The sequence below is a fragment of the Anabrus simplex genome, chromosome 3, assembly GCF_040414725.1.
Source record: "Anabrus simplex isolate iqAnaSimp1 chromosome 3, ASM4041472v1, whole genome shotgun sequence".
NCBI lineage: Eukaryota > Metazoa > Arthropoda > Insecta > Orthoptera > Tettigoniidae > Anabrus > Anabrus simplex.
Window position 1 is genome coordinate 459,162,915 of NC_090267.1, and position 23,696 is coordinate 459,186,610.

A 23,696-nucleotide genomic window follows, 5' to 3' on the forward strand; every position below is an offset into this window, starting at 1 on the left:
TGCAGACAGCAAATATAGTGCGGCTGTACCATACACCAGCCTAGAACTATGCGGTCGAAAACGATGTTTACTAATGCAAGGGGTGCATTAGACCGGTAACATGCTGCGAGCGATACTCCGTTTCTTATCTCTTCATATTCTGAGGTAACCTGCCCGCTGGCAGTAGTTCCCCTGTGAAAATCAATTGGTAGACATCCCATTCATCACTTGTGCATGCGGGGCATTTATAAGTAGAAAGTACGGCGTTAGAGAGCCACCTGGTATTGTATACTAGTGGACCCGTGCGCTGCTCCACAACATACCTTATAAATAGTTCAGATAACTCATCTTGATATGCCTGTCGTAGTCATATTGTTTTTCCTGCCCATCTCTATAATTATATGAACATTTAATACCGATAATATAGTTTATGGATTTTCCAACACTAAAAAAGGTGTTTATTTTTAAAGAAGATTCCAAATACCAATTTTAACGTCTGTAACATCTTCAGTTGTACGATCCCGCCCGTATGTGTGTCTTACCCTACAGTTTTCTTTCCCAAACAGTAAGTCATAATATGTTTACCATACCGATTGGGAACGAACTTTGACTTAAACGGCATTCAGAGTGTCACAGTTCATCTCAGCTACCCCAAGGACTATAAATTCGTCACTAATATCGTCATTTTCGGATTTTAAGTTTCACCCCTTCCTTTAGGCGTGCTAGGGGTTTCTTTCCCTACAGTAATATTTCCAGATAAAAGCGAAGAGAAGTTTTAAAGAAACAAATCATAATCTCCACATACTGTTGGGTAGGCAACCCGCTGATCGGACTTGTCTTGCGGTTTGCTTATCTTCCCCTAATTTATTTTTCACCCCTTAGTGCCGAACTACCAATCAGATTTCGTTCAAACCACTTCATAATCTCTCTCAGATGTAATAAGAACTGTGAAAATTTCAGCGAAATCGGTTCAGTAGTTTTTGAGTCTATTAGCTTCAAACATACCAACATCCAGTTATATATATACCAGTATATAAGGGTTAGACGGGGAAGGGGGAAGGAACCGGTTGTGGCCTTATATATAGATTGCATGATAGGGTTCATTGATTGTTAGTAAAAGTGGATTTTGCATTTTTGTTATATATTATGCATAATATCAACTGATGGAAATAATTAACTCTGGAATGAGCACATGATGAATCCAAATCATAGAGAACACTAACGGGCGAAATACAAAAATGATCACCTAGACAATTTTTTATAATTGAAGTTAAAGGTGATTTTGAAGATGTACGCGATCTTTATTTATCGTTCATTTTTGTAAATATTTCCATGTTTAGAATTCACCAGCAAACTGCAATTCACCAACTTTGTAAGTATCTGTACTTCACACACAAAGTTTGTTCACTACGTCACTTCGTGCAATTAATGTCAGTCTGTATAACTTGATTTGTTTTCCACATGTCTCTGAGAATGCAGTCTTGTGGCTGCGTGATCTATCGCATTCCTAATAAATAATCGAATGTCGTTACACAAACGTTTCAGTTTATCAATTGTTGTCTTTCACACTAACTAGAATCTCGACACTAACACGTGTTCTTCCGTAAATATTTTCCTTCGAGTATTTCTTCGATGAAGGAGTTCTTGACGTCGTAATTTCCTTTGGCTGAAGACAAGGTGCGGGTGATGTTCTTCAACTGTCACCACACCGTAGTCGTGTGTTGCCTGTGGACAGTCTTTCGGTGGAACATCCGATCTGCTGACAGAGCAAAGAGGTCACTTAAGGTCTCCAGGTGATTACTGGAGCTCACACTTAAAGGCCTCTGGAGTCTTCGTGGATCTACAACTGAAGAGAAGACAGAATGTGAATCAGAGAAATACAATACCTATTCAAAGTATGGTCGTAATATTGAAAGATGCGTTCTGACAGTTTTTAGAGGGAGGTCCGTTTACTGTCTGCCTGGGTGGAGAAGAGAAAGTAGGGGGGTATGGTTGCCATGGAAACGCAACTGCAGTTGCCATGGAGATAAGCCTGCTGTCCGACTCGTGTTGCTTGGAGTTGCCAAAATTCACTTCTGCGTTACGTACAAGAGAAAACAGTGGTCTGAACGAACGAACAAGTGAGGTGGAAGGGAAGGGAAGGAGAAAGGAATGCAGAAATGTGACAACACTGTGCAATGCTCCTCCCTCCAGCCCTGTCTGTCAAAACGCTTCTTTTAATATTATGGGTATAAATAACTAATGATGGCAGAAGTAAGGAGGACATATAATAACCTACCGATTAGCACAAGGAAGGAAGGCATTTCTTAAGACAAAACAATTGCTCACTTCAAACATTGATATAGGAATTAGAAAGATGTTTTTGAACGACTATAGTTTGGATCGTGGCATTGTATGGAAGTGAAACATGCACGATAACTAGCTCAGAAAGAAAGAGAATAGAAGTTTTTGAAATGTGGTCTTACAGAAGAATGCTGAAGGTGAGATGGGTAGATCGAATCATGAATGAACAGAACAATTTGGCGAAATTTGACTAGAAGAAGAGATAGAAAGATGGAGCATATCTTAAGACACCCAGGACTTGTTCAGATAGTTTTCGAGGGAAGTGTAGGTGGTAAACACGACAAGGATGGACCAAGATATGATTATGACTAGAGTCCGGATTATTAGGTACTGATAGGTTAGAATGCAAACTTACTTAAGTCAGCAACAAGTATACCCTACTCTGTACAACGGTTATGCTATGAGATTTGCATAGATATTAGGGGTACAGCCTATAGAACTCCTTGAATTTATACTATTCTTCCTACATTGTGGTACAACGGGTTGCATCACACTTCTTATAATCCAAATTACTTTGCATTCTAACCTATTACCACCTAAAAATCCGAGGTATAATTATGACAAACAGAGTAGAATAGACGTAGGATGTAGTAATTACGTAGAAATGAAAATGTTAGTACAATGTAGGGTGGCATGGACAGCTGTATCAAACCAGTCTATGGGCTGATTACCCAGACATATACATTCAAAGTACAATATTAATTGAAGAAACTGCCGGAAGAAGGGAACATTCTTACAAATGGTAAATTGAGAGAGGTGTATTGTTAGATGCCTCTTTACCTTAGATGTATAATGTATCATATCTGCAATTTGCGGACATAATTTTTTAAAAGGGTTCAAAGCCAGGAACAATTTTCAGAGCTACCGATAAAAAGTAAACTCGTGTCCACATCCCGATGTGATGCAGCCCTTTTCAGGCACACCTCTAATGGAGGTGAGCTGGCATGTACCAATTTAATCACATACCAGCCCTCCTGCCATTCTTAAATTTTTTGCAGTAGCAGGAATCGAACCCGGGTGCCCGACGACGGCAGTTAATTCCACTGACCGTTACGCTACGGAGGCGGACATAGCTACTGATGAATCTGTTATGTGCTCGAACAAATGAATTTTTGTGTAATTTGTGTGACAAATCCCTCGAATAAGCGCAACATATACAAACTACCGTAGGAAAGTAAAACAGCATATTTTTCGTAATCTGTTTACCTTCCAGGGTCGGTTTTTCCCTCGGACTCAGCGAAGGATCCCACCTCTACCGCCTCAAGGGCAGTGTCCTGGAGCTTCAGACTCTGAGTCGGGGGATACAACTGGGGAGGATGACCAGTACCTCGCCCAGGCGGCCTCACCTGCTATGCTGAACAGGGGCCTTGTGGGGGGATGGGAAGTTTGGAAGGGATAGGCAAGTAAGAGGGAATGAAGCGGCCGTGGCCTTAAGTTACAGTAGGTACCATCCCAGCATTTTCCTGGAGGAGAAGTGGGAAACCACGGAAAACTACTTCCAGGATGGCTGAGGAGGGAATCGAATCCCCTCTACTCAGTTGACCTACCGAGGCTGAGTGGACCCCGTTCCAGCCCTCATACCACTTTTCAAATTTCGTGGCAGAGCCGGGAATCGAACCCGGGCCTCTGGGGGTGGCAGTTAATCACACTAACCAGTACACCACGGAGGCGGACAGCATATTTTTCACAACCCTTAACATCAAAAATGAACATTTCAGAACAGGCTACGACCACTATGTTGTTCATTCTGGATAGGCTTCATCCTGTGCACATACTCAGTTGCATGATCTAAGATAAATGTAATGTCATTTCGAACTTTCTGATTAATTACTAATAATACCGACTGGGTTGGCCGTGTGGTTATGGGCGCGCAGGTGTGAGCTTGATTTCGGGAGATAGGAGGTTCGAACTCCACTTTTGGCAGCTCTGAGGATAGTTTTCCGTGGTTTTTCATTTTAACACCAGGCAAATGCTGGGGCTATATCTTAATTAAGGCCACGGCCGCTTCCTTTCCACTCGTAGCCCTTTCCTATCTCATCGTCGCCATAAGACCTATCTGTGTCGTTGCGACGTAGAGCAACTTATAATAATAATAATAATAATAATAATAATAATAATAATAATAATAATAATAATAATAATAATAATAATAATAATAATAATAATAATGTCTAGCTGAAACCCGTCAAGACGAAGACGGTCAATGGGGTAAATATAAATTGAATTATTTTCTTATATACGACATTCCTTGTACGGTACTTTTACGTTTTTACATTTTTTTTTTTTTTTTTTTTTTTTTGTGGGAACTCCTCCTACATTAGGTTCTTATGGACAGGTAAGTCAAGGAAGAAAGCTGATACTGTATGCCAGAAAGTGAACTTACTGCTCGGTCTCCGCAGGTGGGCTACTTCCAGTTCCTTGGAGGGAAGTATCGGTTCAGGATATCCACCTTCATACAGCCCTCGGTAGCCCAGATAAGGTGACACCACTCTTGCAACAAGGCCTTCTAACCTCAGCTTCTCATCACTGGGTGGGTAGCATTCACACACACCCTGAAACAAGTAGAACAATACTGTTTCATTTAGAGTTGTAAAATATCTACTACAGTACTCACCAGAAGTTATTTATTTAGCGTATGATACATTACATAAAAGTAACATATAAAGGGTTATTCAGTGAAGTTGTTCACCTCAAATGCAAATGCTAACCATAACCTCTGTCTGAACAGAGGAGGCACTTCTTATGCTTCCTCTATCAAACTGCACTCGTTTCTTAGTACCGGCTGGCCCATGCCATGTCCCAGAATTACTCTCACAATAAACTCCGTTAAGGGGAGGTGGACGACATTATTGGGGAAAGTGACATAAAATAGATTAGATTTGAACTAGAATATCTTACTCCATTTTTTAAATGTTGTTGTTTGAGTCATCAGTCCATAGACTGGTTTGATGCAGCTCTCCATGCCACCCTATCCTGTGCTAACCTTTTCATTTCTACGTAACTATTGCATCCTACATCTGCTCTAATCTGCTTGTCATATTCATACCTTGGTCTACCCCTACCGTTCTTACCACCTACACTTCCTTCAAAAACCAACTGAACAAGTCCTGGGTGTCTTAAGATGTGTCCTATCATTCTATTTCTTCTTCTCGTCAAATTTAGCCAAATCGATCTCCTCTCACCAATTCGATTCAGTATCTCTTCATTCGTGATTCGATCTATCCATCTCACCTTCAGAATTCTTCTGTAACACCACATTTCAAAAGCTTCTATTCTCTTTCTTTCTGAGAACTTAAAAACTCTCAGAACAGGTAAATTTGTACTTCTTCTTAACTGTTACCATCCTAAAAATTTTCAATGTTACTAGAAAATGGTGTTATTCTCTATTTTTTAAATGGAGTACAATTTCATTTTTAGTATGCATCCCAAATTTCATGTAAACTTTTATAGATAATGGCTGTACTTCAGGAAGTAGAATTTCAGAATCATGCCTGGTGGTTGGTGTATGATAATAGATTTCGGTTTGAACAAAAATTATACTTAATTTTTATTTTCAGACACTTTACTTTTCAGATGACAGTACACATAGATATAATGTTTAATTTTAGCTCAGTATATTTAATAGTTCCTTAGTGAGTTGTACCTGAAATTTGGGATGGATACTACAAATTGTATTGTACTACATTTTAAAAATATTGAATAAATCTCTTTTGCAGTGATAAAAAACGTTCAGGATGCTAACAGTTAAGACTTTATTTGGGACTTTATTTGAGTAAAAGCAATTACTATCTTCCATTTGTGACAAATATTACAGTGATATTTCGTGGATCAACATCATTCACGTAACCGACTATTTAATACCATTTTGGTATATATGTGTATAAATTCCTCCTGTTTCATTGTTACTAAATTGTAATGTAAAAACGAAAACATGAAAGGTCTATTGTATTCTTCTGACTCGAGTAAATAAATAAAGAGCCATAAGATCTATCTGTGTCGGTTGCGACTTAAAGCAAATCGTAATAAAAGAAAAGAGTAGGCACAATGAAAAAAGTCCAAGTTCTAACGAGCTCAGTAGAGTAAGAAGCAGCATATTGCCGTTTATGATCGTGAATGCCAAGGTATATGACAGAGAAGGTGGGCGTCGTCTTTTTCATATCTATTAATGCATGAAGGTGACGGCAATTTTGAATTAATGTACGATTGGTTGTACATAACAGACTCTCAGCAGTAGATAGCCCTGCACTTTACTTTAATTCATGTAGCCACGATATTTCTCATCATCCTCTTCCTCTTTTATCCTTCTATCTCCCCTTCCATAAACTACCCATAAGATATGTCTCAGGTTTGCAGTCTTTCTCTTTTATTTAAATGTTTCAAAATTTTCGTTCCTCTTGCTAGACATGGTATTTTAAGCATTCTCTGTTAAGTCCACTGTTCAAAGGCGTCAATCTTCTTCGCTGTAGCCATTTTTAGCGCCCATCCTTAAACTCCATAGAAAAGTACAGGTCAGACGTGATGCTGACCATTTATAACACTCCAATATACAAAGACCACTTCGTTGAATATGTGTCAAGCCGTTGTCTTGAAAGACGTAACAATGTTTAAGTTCTGAACGAACAATGGCTTTATATTTTCCTGAACAAGGAAAGTCACCATCTTGGACTGTATTGCTGAGCAATAGATGTCACGTAGTAAGAAAGAAGAAGAGGGAATAAAGACTCTTTATCTTACCTGTAACACTAGAAGCATCTGTTTGATGGGCGGGGGAATGGCGCCTTCTTCTCGTAACTCGGACAACAATGGGTTCAGCGTCTTCTCCAATTTCAGGAGCACGTGATCACGAAACGCCAGAAGCGTTGCCTGACGAATGGTCATCTTATGATTCTGTAGGCAAGTTAGAAAATTTGTTATTGTTAATATCAATAGATTTCGGCATCACAGGGTACATTATGCTTTACAAATCACTAGAGTTCGGAATTTGAGGCAGTTGAAATGAAATGTCGTATGGCTTTTAGTGCCGGGATATCCCAGGACGGGTTCGGGTCGCCATGTGCAGGTCTTTCTATTTGACCCCCGTAGGCGACCTGCGCGTCATGATGAGGATGAAATGATGATGAAGACAATACATACACCCAGCCCTCGTGCCGTAGGAATTAACCAATTAAGGTTAAAATCCCTGACCCGGCCGGGAATCGAACCCGAGACCCTCTGAACCGAAGGCTAGTATGCTGACCGTTCAGCCAACGAGTTTTGAGGCAGTAATAGGTTAGAACGCAAACTTACTGAAGCGAATAACATGCATATGCTAGCCTGCACAGTGGTTACGCTATGAGCTTTGCGTAAACATTAGGGGTATGGCCCATCAGAACCCCTAGAATTTATGTTACATTCGCTACATTACGCAGCAGCGGGCCAGACGGTACTTCCTGATAAACAAACCAGTTTGCATTCTAACCTCTTACTGGCTAAAAATCTGGGGTATACAAATCACCAAAATATTCATGCGTCTCTGCTGATAATGTGCTAACTTATGTGCCTATTTTGATAAAATAAAAGTATAAATCGTGTAACAGTTTTCAGATGTTGAAGAAGACAATACGAATTTTTAAGTTAATCGAAGATTAAGATTTCTTTTTATGGGCCGGTGAGCGTTATCAAATCGTGAAAGTAGAGCCGATGGCCTAGGCGTTAGGTTCTTTCAAAGAATCATCGTCATCATCAACAACTAAATAAATTATATGTAACACGTGAGACGACAGTGTTCAGTGACTCATTTTAAACAGAAAGGACACATTTATTTAGCAATAAGTGTCGACTTAGGTATGACGTCATTGATGACGTAATAGTACTTCCATATTCAGGTACTGAAATCGCCGTGCCGCACGACTAACAATTGTTAGTATACCTCTGGATTCCGACATAATGGAACATGTGAGGTTTCGTTTGATTTGTGATTTCTTAGCGTATATTTTATTTTTTCTGGCATTTTACCTAGTTATTGCGTTCGGAATTTGTCCAGTTTTACGGCCGGATGCTCTTCCTGATTTTAATCTTTAGTGGAGGAATGTATTCTCTACTGTGATGGTTAGTAGTGTGGTGTGTGAAGGTGAAGAGAAGTGCATTAAGGCGAACACAAACACCTAGTCCCCGAAGCAAAGGAATTGATCATATGTAGTTCTAAACCGCGGCCCGACCAGGAATCGAACTCGAAGCCCTTTCAACCGAAGACCAGTACGCTGAACATTCAGCCAAGGAGCCATTCAATGTCTACAGGTATACATAAAAATGTAATGTCGTCTCCTCACAGGCCATGAAGCCCCCTGGAGTGACGAAAGGTAAAGGCCTTCACTTTACGTAACCTCGGCAGTAAGCGCTACAGAGTGATTAGTTTTAAGTCCGGCCGCCTTTGCTCCTAGGAATTAACCTGGTACTAATTTTTGGTGAAGGCTGAGTGAACCTCAGGGCCATGTGCAGCTCCAGAAATGGAAATCTGAGTGTTACAATTTCAACTTCCTGGGGGAAAGGCTGGGAACACGTCTTTAATGACCGAGCTCGAAAGCTGCAGTCGCTTAAGTGCGGCCAGTGTCCAGTATTCGGGAGATAGTGAGTTCGAACCCCACTGTCGGCAGCCCTGAAGATGGTTTTCCGTGGTTTCCCAATTTCACACCAGGCAAACGCTGGGGCTGTACCTTAATTAAGGCCACGGCCGCTTCCTTCCGCTCCTAGCCCCTCTTCCCGTACCATAAGACCTATCTGTGTCAGTGCGTCGTAAAGCAACTTGTACGCCTTTAATGCCTCAGATAGGCAACCCATTCTACACGTATTTGACAAGAAACAAAGCGAATATTTGAGAAATCGTAGTGCCAAGAAATGCGAAAAATGTGTCGACATATTGATAATAAATAGTATGAGAATTAAAAAAATTAATTCAAAAGAATAGAGCAGCTTTTTCAAAATTTCAAAATATGTCCAAAATCACCGATGTCAAGTGGCAAATTGTTCATCGAGAACGTTTTAAATTTACGCGGAACACACTGCCTCAGGTGGTGGAAGTTGATTTGAAACTCATTGCCCTGAACATGCCTACATTTATTTAGAATTAAAAGAAATAAATTGTCAGTAAGAAAACTTGACGGAGCAAATGGCTGTGCGATTTGCGTCACGTAACTGTAGCTTTCAGCTTGCACTCGAGGGCTAGTGGGTTCGAATCCTACTGTCGGCAGCCTGGAAGATGGTTTCCTTTGGTTTCCCATTTTTACGCCAGGAAAATGCTGGGGCTCTCCCTTTATTATGTCCATGGGCGCTTCCTTCCCACTCCTAGCCCTTTCCTATCCCATCGTCGCCATAAGACCTATCTGTGTCGGTGCGACGTAGGAAGCAAATTGTAACAAAAAATGGAACCCAGACAGGCTAGTTACTTTTCTTCATCAGTACTTACTACACGGAAGAAATTTTATATAAAAATTGCGGCCATTACCTCAATACAGTACGTCAGTCATTTCATTTCTTACAATCGGCTTCGGGTGGGGAGCTCCTTCACTTGGATGTTGGTCCACCAGTTGAGGAAATGCCACTGGCGGTACGTCAAAAGGGGATTATTGAAGAGAACAATCGACTAATTTCTTTCAAAATAGCTCACTTTGAATCCAACACTAAATATCTCTGGATAATGTTTTGTAATTATTATATTTTTTCCGAAATTCTGTTGTACACATTAAATGTTTAACAACTGACAATGACACGCGTAACTTTCTTCTTTCTTTCTCATTTTCTTAGTCCGTTTAACCTCCAGGGTTGGTTTTCCCTCGGACTCAGCGAGGGATCCCACCCCTGGAGCTTGAGACTTTGGGTCGTTTGATACAACTGGGTAGGAGGACCAGTGCCTCGCCCAGGCGGCCTCACCTGCTATGCTGAACATGGGCCTTGTGAGGGGATGAGAAGACTGGAAGGGATAGACAATGGAGAGGGAAGGAAGCAGCCGTGGCCTTAAGTTAGGTACCATCCCGGCATATGCCTGGAGGAGAAGTGGGAAACCACGGAAACTCACTTAGAGGATGGCTGATGAGGGAATCGAACCCATCTCTACTCAGTTGATTTCCCGAGGCTGAGTGGACCCCGTTCCAGCCCACGTACCACTTTTCAAATTTCGTAGCAGAGCCGGGAATCGAACCCGTGCCTCTGGGGTTGGCAGCAGCTAATCGCACTAACCACTACACCACAGAGGCGGACCACGCGTAACTTATATAGGTTAATATTGTGTGAATAGGGAATTAGTAAAATATCAATCAAGGAGCTCATACAAATTCAGAAGGAAAACATTCAAAACCTTTCTTTTCACAATAACAATATTCTCTGTTTCCATTTGTCTACGTACTTTATTGACGTATTTTATATTACCTTCATGGGGAATTTATGTGTTACGTGGGAAGACTTTGCACAACACTAATTGCATGAGCTGTTCTAGCAGCAGTAGTGCGCTAGCAACACCGGTCAAACGTTTGTAAATTGTTTGTGAACTATCAGTTTGTAAGCTAAACCGTTCGGAACATAATCCCTTCATCCATCGCAGAATGACCAATTTCAATGTTGTTATTGTATCGATTGTGCATTTTCTGTTTGTCGTTCCTTTTATCAATTAATTCATGATGTTTCTCTTAGCCGTTATACATGCTGTAGCCATCTATTCAGATTTCAAAGGCTTAAAGTTCGATAATGCTCCAGCTACTTGTTCAAAAACGCTTTTCACATCGTAGGAGAGGAAGAATATAAACACCCTGTAAGGTTCACGAGTTATTTGCCCTTCAATTTTCCTCTCTGCATTTGAATGAAGCACACGCAGTCTCTTTGAATACAGAAAGACAGTCAGCCATTCATTCCAAGCTTTTTTTCATGAGGCGTATAGAAGAGTCATCTATAAAATTACACTCGTGTTACGCAGTCAGACGATGAGATGCGAGAGGAGGTGGATTTGATTAAACAGGAACGATCAACAGGAGCTCTAGTATCCTTAGTGAATAGTGAAATAAAGCTAAGGTCAAATATTTCTCCAACGAGATTATGAGGGCTCCCTGGAAACATTTACAGTAAGTAACCTTGGCTGAGAATTTAACCCTTTTTTTCCAGGAAGGTATCTGGTTTTGATTTCTGGTGTAGGCTAAATGAACATCAGGAATATGATCCTCTACAAAAGTGCATCCAGAAATTAAGTTTCCTTATTTCGTGTATTGTGATGTAAACGTATTTAGCCGGGAAATATGAGCATGCGCGACAGATCTGTGACGTAGCAATCATGTACCGAGCGGACAAGTCCCTTCTGGAGTCAGTAGCGCAGCAGCAATGGCTCGTATTCTTTCTCCCGCGCGCCGCCTGCGAGGTCCGGTCTGTGATACAGTTTCTAAGTGGTAGGCCACTTAGGCGTGGAATGTTCAGTGCAGGTCTTGTGTTGATCTACGGCAATGCTTGCCCACATACGGCTCTGCGTTCAGCAACTGTTCTGAAGGAATTCGGCTGGGGGTGTTTCATCATTAGAGTCCGGAATTTTAGGTACTCACAGGTTAGAATGCAAAGTTATTGAATCGATTAACAAGTATAGTCTACCCTGTACAACGGTTATGATTTGAGATTTGCATAGACATTAGGGGTGCAGTCTATAGATCTCCTGTAATTTATGTTACCCTTGCTACATTATGGAAGAAAGGGTTGCATGACATTTCATACGAACCAGATTACTTTGCATTCTAACATATTACCACCTAAAAATCCGAGCTCTATTCATCATCCACCGTACAGTACTGATTTGCTCCCAGTGGTTTTCATCTTTTCTTGCACCTCAAGATATTCCTGTCCTCATGTCAGCATTTTCACACGGACGAAGAGCTGGAAACGAATGTCACACTCTGGTTCCATTCCAAGGCGGCATACTTATACGACACCGGTATAAAAAAATTGATCCCAAGATTTGGCAAGTGTCTTAATTCTGACGGTGATTATATCGAAAAGTAGCTCCTACATTGCTGTATCGTTTGCCAATAAAGTATTTCATGTAACTTTGTTGTATTTATGCCTTTGCTGGCGGGACCTAGTGTTTACAGTGCACTATGTCTTCTGGCATGGGCTAGAGCAATCTTGTTACTTTCATTGATCTGTCTCAGCTTTATCCTTGGCTTTGACAAAATGAAAGTGACTGAGGTATGAGTGATGCTAGTAATGCCATTCCTCCTGCAGCCAGTCCCTGCTATGAATGGTGTGAAAATATTGCTCATAGGGTCGGTTGGTGCATGCATTTCAGTGGGCTTGGCAGACTGATATGTAATAGCAACTTCTGTCTCGGTGAGGAAAGCAACGGGAAACTACCTCACTCCTCATTTCCCTAGTACGCCTCTTCAGTTACGCCTAGGCCATCTATGACAGCTGATAGCGGAGCTGTTGAGGATCCAACCCGCCTTCAGGCTGAGGACTAAACAAACATACATACATGTTGTATTTTAAAAATGTAGGGAACTTAATTTCTGGATGGCTCTCGTACAAACCTCGTTTCAAAATATCTCAATTTCCTGGCGGAAACCACGAAGTCGAGTCCGTCTGTGTCAGCCAAGCATAATACGTATCTACACTTCCACTAGGCGAAACCTAGCAACGTTATTAGAGCGTTGATCTCATGATTATAGAAAATAGAGTCGTCACTGGTGAACGAGGAGAAGAATGTTGTTTACTTCCCAAGTGTCCCTCACTTAAGAGAGCTACAATGTAATTGGGTACACATAGAGAGTGAGGTGTACAGAGAAACCTCTTTAAAACCTCCTTTCTCAAGAAGCTTGTATTCACACTTGAAGATTTATAACATCTATCCCTTATGCTTTTGATGATTCTCTATCTATATTAACTACACACTTTTATTTTCATTAGATGTCTGTAACTTTACTACGTTCTTTGTGTTTCACTTATTTAGGTTTGTTATTTTAGTCGTTGTTGTGGAACGTCCGTTTTTCTTTCGATTTGTTTTGTTTTGTATTCCCAATCCATATTGTCATCCACAAGTACGGTCGGACGTCTCTGTTTGAGATACATACATACATACATACATACATACATACATACATACATACATACATACATACATACATACATACATACATACATACATACATACATACATACATACATACATACATACATACATACATACATACATACATACATACATACATACATACATACATACATACATACATACATACATACATACATACATACATACATACATACATACATACATACATACATACATATATTCATGCTTACATACATACAATAGAGATGTCAAACAAAATTAAACCATAAATATACATACACAAACTAAGAATAAGAAATTATTTCAAGATCTAACAAACTCATTAGTTTCAAACTGTTCCTGTGCTAAGAAGGATGAATAAGTAAGGGTTAAGTAAGCTTATTTCTGAATATATTAAATGTAGTTTTTTCACATCCGATGGAAGTTTGTTAAACATCTTAATGGAGCAATGAAATGGCTTGAACCTGTCTTTTGTACCTCAAAATAAGGTACATCGACTTGGTTAAATAACGTGGTATTGTATTTGTAAACATTCCTTCTGAGCTTAATTTTATTGGTTTTTGCACATATTGTACCTTAAGATGTACATTGTAAATATACCGGGTGTCTCTCCTAAGAGTCGTCAGGTGTACCCATCGTAATAGCACATACCTTCCCCACACGTCGGATTATTTGCTTCGAGTTAGCTTTCTGTATGGGATGGAGATACACAAATTTTGAAAATATATCCAGGATAACCGCAATAAATTCGTTTCCTCGGCGAGTTTTGGGTAGAACTACAACTAAGTTGGTCGAATATATTTCTCGTGGCTTCACTGGTAAGATTAGAAGGGTGATGCTCCCTAATAACTGAAGTGTGCTTAACAATCTGACATAGGTCGCTAGTTCGGAGAAGATTCCTCACGGTTTCATGTACTCCTGCCCACGTAAATGCTTCTTGTACAGTAGACATAACCTTATTAACGCCTTCATAGCCTTTCATCTGGTGTTTCGGAAGCTATTTTCAATTCATTTTTTGTTATGTCTAGTAAAGTCAGCCCAAGCAAAGACTGCTTATCAGGTACGTTATGCAACATTCAGTGTCAGCGGAAAACATCCTTTATGTTGTCACTGGAAAGTTGTTTAAAGTGAAATTTTATGTACCCAGTTGATAGAGTAGGCTCGAATTAGTGTATTGCAGGGCCATCAACACAGCGCTTCCCGAGCGCTAGCGCTCTGGCCTCGCTCTAAATCGGAGAGCTTTGGTGGAAGGTAGTGGTTGGGTGAGTTTGGCTGGCTGAGCGCGCGGTCTGCCCGCCGCGCCGAAGTGAGCAGTCTGTCAATCAGTCAATTGTCTAGTCCAATGCGATTTGTTGACAACGTGCAACTAAATCAGTTTCGCAGTTGTCATGAGTGAACATCATACAAAAAAAGGAGTGATTAAGCAGCAGCCTTTGAAGAAGACTGGGAAATTTCACTTTTCTGTACAGCGTATAAAGAACATGCCAAATATTTAGTGTGCCACCAAGATTTAATGTGTTTAAAAAAACACAATTTGGAACGGCACTACAATGTCAACCACAGGGATGATGACAGTGATTTGACAGAAGCCAGTCACCAATCCAAGTTGGAAGAATTGAAACATTTCAAGCAGCGCTATTCTGTAAGTCTGTCTGTCTGTTAGGTCATCAGCCCAGAGGCTGGTTGGATCCTCAAATAGCACCACAAAAGGTTATGCGGTTATAAGGAAACCCAAAAAACCAATGGCAGCACCAAAATGAGGCGTACTAGGCAAGATGAGGAGTGAGGTAGTTTGACATTGCTTTCCTCACTGGGTCAGAAAGTACTATTGCAGCACGACTGACCCCATGAGCAGCACCTTTCATAACACTAAGATGCACTAGCCGTGCTCCGAATGTCATTACTCAGCACTATCCATACCCCAGCAGCTTCCATATTATCACAGCCATGGATGTTGACTGGGACTTCGGTGGAAGCTACACTTTACTCTGGCCTGTGCCAAGAGATGGATGCAAAAGTACTGCATCCATCAAGAAATGACAGCAGGCAGATTCTGTAAGTATTGTTGTTTTAATTTTAAAATGCTTCTTTACAAACGGAAATAACGGAATAATTTAATTATCTGAAGAACACTATTGTGACGTGCCGTATTTTTGTATGACAGGAGATAGAGGAGAGTGAGCAAGCTATAAATGTTCGATGCGAATTGCCAAAGCTGGGAAACCCTTCACGGAAGGGAATTTAATCAAGGATTGCCTAATGGATGCGACGGCATGTATGTGTCCTACGGAGCTAATTGAGAAATTTGAGAAAATCTCTCTTTCACCTCAAACGGCGGCTCGCAGAATTGACGATATGGCCGTTGATATGGAACAGCAATTTATGGAGAAGGCCGACAATTTTGTATTATTTTCCATCGCCCTCGACGAATCAACCGACATTGCGGACACAACTCAGCTCGTTATTTTCAGCGGTGGATGATGATCTTTGGGTCACCGAGGATTTCCTAGACTTGGTAGGTCTCAAAGACACCATTACCAGTTTCGATATTTTCCAAGCTGTGGAGAATGTTTTTGAGTGAATGGGATTAAAATTGGAGCATTTGACGAGTGTAACGACGAATGGAGCTCCTTCTTTACGTGGTCTACCCACGGGGTTCCTCAGCTATGTAAAATTAAAAATGGCTGAGAGCGGTAGTACCCTAATGGCGGCGATCCATTGCTTGATACGCCAGGAGGCAATCTGTGTAAAGGTCGCCAAGCTTAAAGACGTAATGGGAACGATTGTGCGAATGGTAAATTATCTTCGCTCCCATGGACTCCGTAACGTCAATTCAAAGAGTTCTTGGATGACATCGAAGTGGAGTATCCGGATATCCCGTACCATGGAGAAGTAAGATGGCTGAGCAAAGCGAATGTGCTTCATCGTGTTTTTTGCTTGCGGAATGCAATAGATACCTTTTGTGACATGGAAGGGCGGCCGGAAGTTCTTCTGCGTGATCTTAAGTGGGTGGCGGATTTGGCATTTTTAAGTTACATTACTGCCCATCTGAATACTTTGAACGCTTAGCTTCAGGGCGAAAAGCACAATATCTGCAATTTGATTAAAAAAATCAAGCGTTCAAAACAAAATAGATTTTATGGGCAAACCAGTTGCGTGCAAGGAACATAGAGAATTTTCCTTTGTTTGAAACAGTGAAAGAAGGTATAGACTTTGATGAGTACTTGCAGGTAATTCGCCAATTACAAAAATTGTTTGAAAATAGATTTTCAGAATTATCAGAAATTAGAGTTGATTGAACTGCAGTGCAATGGTTGTCTTAAAGACCGCTTTCTAATATCACAAAGTTTAGAAGAATTTTACAGCGGCTTTCCGCAAGAAGAATACCCCCTTTTGTATAAACATGCATGTAAAGTTCTGTCAATGTTTGGCTCAACGTACATTTGTGAGCGTTTTCTTTTTCGGTTCTAAATAACATTATTCTTTACTTAACACTTAAGTTCCTTTCCTGCACATTCCATACATAGTAGTACCATTCGATTTGTATGTGCGGTATATTTGTTATGAAAAAACAGCCCTAGCAATATGATGTCAACAAACCCACAAAAGCTGTTAGCCGCACGACTGTACGTACGTATCTAGTCAGCGCAGTTCGAACATCGTCCATCTGTCCCAGGTTTCCTCGATGCGACAGTGTAGGGTGATAGGGGATGCTTGCTTGATGATGCTTGTTGTTTAAAGGGGTCTAACATCTAGGTCATCGGCCCGTGGTTGGGGAAGGAGCGCTGGTCGACTACCCAGTGCTCTTCGAGCGCAATGACTGGTAATATTGCCATATTACGTTCGAGGATATTCCTACTCAGTCGGAAACCAAAAAATATCTTTATATATCTTTATGCTAGTGATTTAACGTCGTACAGACCCAGTTAGGACTTTTGAAGACGATGGGAAGGAAGTGACGGTGTCCTCAATTGAGGTACAGCTCCAGCATTTGCCTGGTGGGAAAATGGAAAACTACGGGAAACCACCTTAAGGGCTGCAGGCGGTCGGGTTTGAACCCACTATCACCCAAATTCAAAGTCACAGCAGCGTGATGAAAGCCACGTAGCCAACTTGCTCGGACTAAAATAGAAATGCGCCAGTGTCAAAATTGAGTGTCAGTTTAAAAAAGATGTAAATATATCTGCACGAGGTTGATGATTTGACCCGCGATTGAACCCTTCGTCTTGGAGTCAGTACTCTCCCATATGAGCTAACCAGTCCAGCAAAAGCAATCTCCCCACAGGACATGAAAACTCTTGCAGGAGTTACAGGTAAAGGCTTCCTCTATACGTAACTTAAGCACTTAGTAAAATAAGAGTAGTTAGCTGCAAGTCTGGCCGCCTTTATTCCCAGAACTTAATCTACCACTCGTTTTTGTATAGGAGAAGTGAGGCTCAGCGCTAAATGCAGCTCCAGAAGTGGAAATCTCCTTTCTTAAAATTTTCGACTCCTTGACGTGGAATCGAACCTACATCTTTTCCGATTAAACGAGCACGCAATTACCATCGTGGCTAGCCAGCCCATCAGCTAGCCCAACACTTCTTTAATAAATTGGAATGGTGCCTTATATGTTCAGAATTTTCCTACATTCCAGTAATCCACAGTATTTTCCAAGAGAAAGATGATACTATCTCTCCATCATTAAATATCCAAATCAACTCTTCCTTGAAAGATCAAAAGTTGATTGGATCCATATCATCGTCTTAAGATGATACCGCGAACATTTTGTTGAGGAGTGTATCATTACATCTCCAAAATTCCTGAGCTCAAAGGTGAATAGCTGTAGATAATAGAACAATTAATTTCAATTTATTTATCTTATATCACTTGATTAAGTGACAGGCGATATAAACATTTCTTCTTATCTGAAATATTGCTCGCTTCCTGAAATGTTAAAGTCGCTTTTTTTTTTTTTGACATGATAGGCAAGCTGACATAAGCACCGCTCTAGCGACAGGAATGTCCTTGGGTTTGGGTAAACCAGACGTCTTTTGTATGCAGAGCAGTGGTAATGTCTCTCTCTGGCACGTCCTTACTGTCAAGGACGCTGTTGTGACATTTAATTGTGCAGCTTTTACGTGCATATTAGTGAACCTAGATGTGGATACCTCGGAAAAATTTTACAAGTAAATTATTTTAAAGAAGTTCGCATTGTGGTGTAGTGGTTAGTGTGAACAGCACCCACCCCCCCCCCCACGGAGGCCGGATTCGATTCCCGGCACTGCCACTAAATTTGAAAAGTGGTACAAAGACTGGAACTGGGTCCACTCAGCCCCGGGAGGTCAACTGGGTAGAGAGGGGTTCGATTCCCACCTCAGCCATCCTAGAAGTGGTTTTCCGTGGTTTCCCACTTCTCCTCCAGGCAAATGGCGGGATGGTACCTTACTTAAGACCACGGACGCTTCCTTCCCTCTTCCTTGTCTATCCCTTCCAATCTCCCCCCCCCCCCCACAAGGTCCCTTTTCAGCGTAGCAGGTGAGGCCGCCTGGGCGAGTTACTGGTCCTCATCTCGAGTTGTATCCCCCAACCCAAGGTCTCAAGTTCCAAGGCACTGCCCTTGATGCGGTAGACGTGGTAATACTAATGTTATTTACTTTACGTCCCACTAACTACTCTTTTACTGTTTTCGGAGACGCTGAGGTGCCAGAATTTAGTCCCACAGGAGTTATTTTACGTGCCAGTAAATCTACCGACACGAGGCTGACGTATTTGAGCACCTTCAAATACCAGCGGACTGAGCCAGGATCGAACCTGCCAAGTTGGGGTCAGAAGGCCACTGCCTCAATCGTCTGAGCCACTCAGCCCGGCGCGGTAGATGTGGGATCCCTCCCATAGTCTGAGGGAAAATCAATCCTGGAGGGTAAATAAATAAATTAATAAATAGATAAAATAATCGTGACCACTTCACATTGGCTTGGTGCGAACAGGCAGTTTACGTGTCGCTCATAATCCAAAGCGTGCCAGTGGTTAATTCTTCAAACGTCAGGCTACATTTACTACAGCACTTATGCAATCTAGCTAGTCTACTTTACTCCCCATAAAGAACATAGACTGTAAAACTGGTTTTCATCTCAGTTGATAAGATGCACTTGACATAACCCATAAATTAATATTTTATGCTCTAGCCACTCTATTCGAGAATCGAACCTGCGTCATAGCATATCCTTCATCTGCTTACCTCATTCATGATGACGGCTATCTTTCTACAGCCTCAGAGTGTTATGCAAGGAACGGATTTCCGTGCAGTAATAGGTTACATTTCAACGATTCGAAGGCGTCTTCTAGCTCGCACGTACGTTCAGTAGGACAAGTTTCATAAATATTCGGGTTCTTAATGGGCAGTGCCCCTAATATTTATGCAACTCTTTAAACAGGAACGTTGTGCGGCACTGAAGATACTTTCTGCTCGTTGAAATCCAACGTATTGCTGCTCACAAATTCGCTCCCTAGTTATAACATGTACACCTGTGGATACAAAAACTGAACGACCATTGTTTTTTAAGTATAGTTACCAGAAGAAAGTGGTAGACATTTAAGGGGATGTTATGGCATTAGGATCGGAAATCCCGAAGAGTTTTGAATTTTCTCCTTGCAACTAATTTTTGTTAGATGGTACGTAGATTACATCAGCGAAATTTCAGGTAAATTGTAATGTAATATAACTGAAGTTCCACTTGTAAGCTTATTGTGGTACAGAACAGCTGGCGTCAACTCAGAGCAAAACAACTTCGGAGCCACTTCGTTCCCGGCTGTTGAGGAACGAGTGCAACTGAGCGAGCACGGAGGGAAAGTGCATGACATAATACGTACTGAAGGTCAGTGGGGATGCACTTTATTCACACTTCAGGCGACGAGTTTCAGAATAGGTTCCACGACATTTGCAGGTGTTCGCTACACCCTTCTCAGTGAATGTGCAAACTATGAGACCAGATTTGCTGGTAGAGCTGATTGACTTAGAGTGCGAACTCAAGTGAAAGATAAGTTTGAAAACATGAAGAGTTTGACTTAATTATATGTTAGTTTTTCACGGGAGAGATTTCCTAGTTTGCACACACGTAATGCACATATTTTAGGTATATTCAGATCAACGTATTCATGCGAACGGCATTTTCATTAACGAACATTTGTAAATGTAGACACAGAAGTAGGCTCACCGATCAAAATTTAAAATTTGCTTTGCGTTGCCAGTAGGCGAAGGATGGTACGAAACATTAACATAATACTATCTAGACGAGACTAGTGGTCCCATGGAGGAGCAGTACACCTTTGATATGTTTCAGTTATACATGTATTCTATTTAAATTTGTTTAAAGCAAGTGAAAAGGATGTGTACAAATCCCATAAATTGTATTTTCTTTAATTAAATGCACGTGTCCCAACCTCTAGTTACTTAATCGTGTTGTTGTTTGCGTCATCAGTCCATAGAGTGATTTGATGCAGCCATCCATGCCACCCTATCTTGTGGTATATTTTAATTTCTACGTAACTACTACATCCTACATCTACTCTAATCTGCTTGTCATACTTTGGTATACCCGTTCCGTTTTCACCGTCTACACTTCCCTCGAAGTTAAATTTGCCAAATCCTTCTCTTCTCACGAATTCGATTCAGTATCTCTTTATTTGTGATTCGATCTACCCATCTCATCATCTGCATCCTTTTTAACATCACGTTTCAAAACCTTCTATTCTCTTTTTTCTTTATGTGCTAGTAATCGTCCATGTTTCACTTCCATACAATGCCACACTCACTCGAAGTGAGAACATTTCTTTTTTTAAGAAAGGCCTTCCATGCTTGTGCTAGTCCTCCTTACTTCCGCCATCATTGGTTATTCTGCTACACTTCATTTCCTAATCTCATATTTCCTGTATCACCTGATTTCATTTGACTGCACTCCAGTACCTTTGTTTTAGGATTAGTTTATTTTCATCTTGTACTTCTTCTCCAAGACTGTGTCCATACCATTCAGCAATTTCTCGAGATCTGCAAACTCAGACAGAATAACAATATCATCGGCATATCTCTGAGTTTTGATGTCCTCTCCCTGGATATTGATTCCTTTCCCAAATTCCTCTTTGACATCCTTTCTCGCCTGCTCCATGTAAACATTGAAAAGGAGAGGAGCATTTATTTATTCAGGATATATTGCACACTGTTTTGTTTTTCCTTCGTCAATGAACAATTTTCTTGCCCTTTTAAACTCTATAATCTTCGCCCTATTCGTTCCGCATGATCCATGGTCCAAATTATTATTACTGTGTTTGTTGTTCATAATGCTAACATCTTCGTGTTATTACTGAACAGTATGCAACCCGCCTGTCCGCTGCTCTCTTCTCACGCGGCAGCAAGCCGTCCCGAGCCCAGCAAGTAGCGCCTGCTCCCTAGAGCAATTACGTGTTGACGTCTGATATAATAGGCAGGCATTCTTTAAGCGCCAACTCTAAATTATTTAAACCATTGTGTGTTAAAAAAAATGAACTAATACATTTTTTTTTTCATTTCGCCTGGTATTGGGTATGCAGAGTAGAGTTGGCTAGTGTCTGTATGCTTCGAAACACTGAGTCGGCGCAAACTGTTGTCTCGATGTTTCGAGACAGCAACGCTTCGCTGTTTCGAAGCAGTGAGACTGCTTCGTGTGTCGTGTCGCGAGAACAGAAAGAACAGTCGTTCCGTACATGTGAGCTACATCGGTAGTTTGAAACAGAGAAGCAATGATGGTGCTTCGTTTATCCTCACAATGGAATCACTCCGCGTGACATTGCCCTGAATTTGATCCGACACTCGTTAACAGGCGCTTCATATTCCGAACCACCAGTCAAGTTACTAAAAGAACAATGTACTCCAGAATGTAATGTCTTTGCTTTACACAGAAAAAGGACATTATTGCTCTCAAAGCATGGGCATACTATAACAGAAAGATGCTCCTGTTTGTCAAGTGCAAAAGTTTCAGAAATTATGTTTGTAATCATCAATTTTAGATTTTTAAACCGGATTAGATTAAGTGTGTTATTGTACATATACTATCTATTTTGAAATCTTCTTAAATATCATTAATCATTTTACAGTTATTCACATTACTTACTCTCTTAGTGTAATAATAATGTTACTGGCTTTACTACCCACTAACTACTCTTTTAAAGGTTTTCAGAGACGCCGATGTGCCGGAATTTAGTCCCGCAGAAGTTCTTTTACGTGCCAGTAAATCTACCGACACGAGGGTGACGTATTTGAGCACCTTCAAATACCACCGGACTGAACCAGGATCGAACCTGCCACGTTGGGGTCAGAAGGCCAGCGCCTCAACCGTCTGAGCCACACAGTCCGGCTACTCTCTTAGTGTACTTTAAACGGTAAAACTGGTTCCTTTTATTATAACTGTAAGCGCTTAGTGAAGAACCACGCCATCTCGAAACACTGCTTGACCGAGCGAGTTGACCGTGCGGTTTGGGGCCGCGCAGCTGTGAGATAGAAGATTCGAATCCCACTGTCGGCAGCCCTGAAGATGGTCTTCCGTGATTTCCTATTTTCACACCAAGAAAATGCTGGGGCTGTACCTTACTTAAGGCCACGGCCGCTTCCTTCCCATTCCTAGGCCTTTCCTGTCCTATCGTCGCCATAAGGCCTATCTGTGTCGGTGCAACGTAAAACAAATAGCAGAACACTGCTTCACTGTGCCATCGCAATCCACTGTCCAGGTACTGAGTATAGGGAGGGACAATGTTTCTCTTACAGTCTTAGACGGAAGTGCGCCGTGTGTCGATACACTGCTTCGAAGCAATTCGCTGCGCAGTATCGAATGTTTTGAAACAGTCAGCAGTGTCACTTCGCCCATTTCTACTGTAGAGTATTAATTAAAACCACTTTAAAAGATGTTGAGTTTGTTCATTTCTTTCACACCTAAAGAATAGCTACTGTATTATTTTACAGGAATGTTTATTGTTACCTTGACTTGTACGAAGATGGCCTCCAACGCTGGCAGTATATGGCAGTAAAAGTGCGTCCATGTCGCTGAGAGGTTAACTACGACGTCATCTTCCCCCACCAGTATACGGTCCAGCAGCAGCTCCATAGTGCTGGGCAGGAGGTTCTTCTGGTAGTACTCGAAGATGAAGGTACCAGCCTGAGAACGCTGCAGAACGTGCACATCGTCATGCAACACCTGGAGGTGTCCCCGGTTGAATGTTGGAATACCGTTTCTCTGGTTTGTCTGTAACACAAACCACAAGAGATTCACATGTTAATTTATTTACTTTTTTC

General features: G+C 41.2%; 1 protein-coding gene across 5 annotated transcripts in view; it reads right to left on the minus strand.

The window, feature by feature from the left end:
• Positions 1-1,099: 1,099 nt before the first annotated feature.
• LOC136866508 (proline-rich protein 5) overlaps positions 1,100-23,696 on the minus strand; it is a 290,564-nt gene continuing 267,967 nt past the window's right edge. For all 5 annotated transcript variants that reach the window (XM_067143547.2, XM_067143545.2, XM_067143544.2 and 2 more), the window contains exons 3-6: positions 23,383-23,646; positions 7,057-7,209; positions 4,706-4,874; positions 1,100-1,825 (exon numbers count right to left, since the gene is read on the minus strand). In XM_067143547.2, coding sequence (XP_066999648.2) covers positions 1,680-1,825; positions 4,706-4,874; positions 7,057-7,209; positions 23,383-23,646 — 732 coding nt within the window. In that variant the 3' untranslated portion in view covers positions 1,100-1,679. The remainder of the gene's footprint in view (positions 1,826-4,705; positions 4,875-7,056; positions 7,210-23,382; positions 23,647-23,696) is intronic.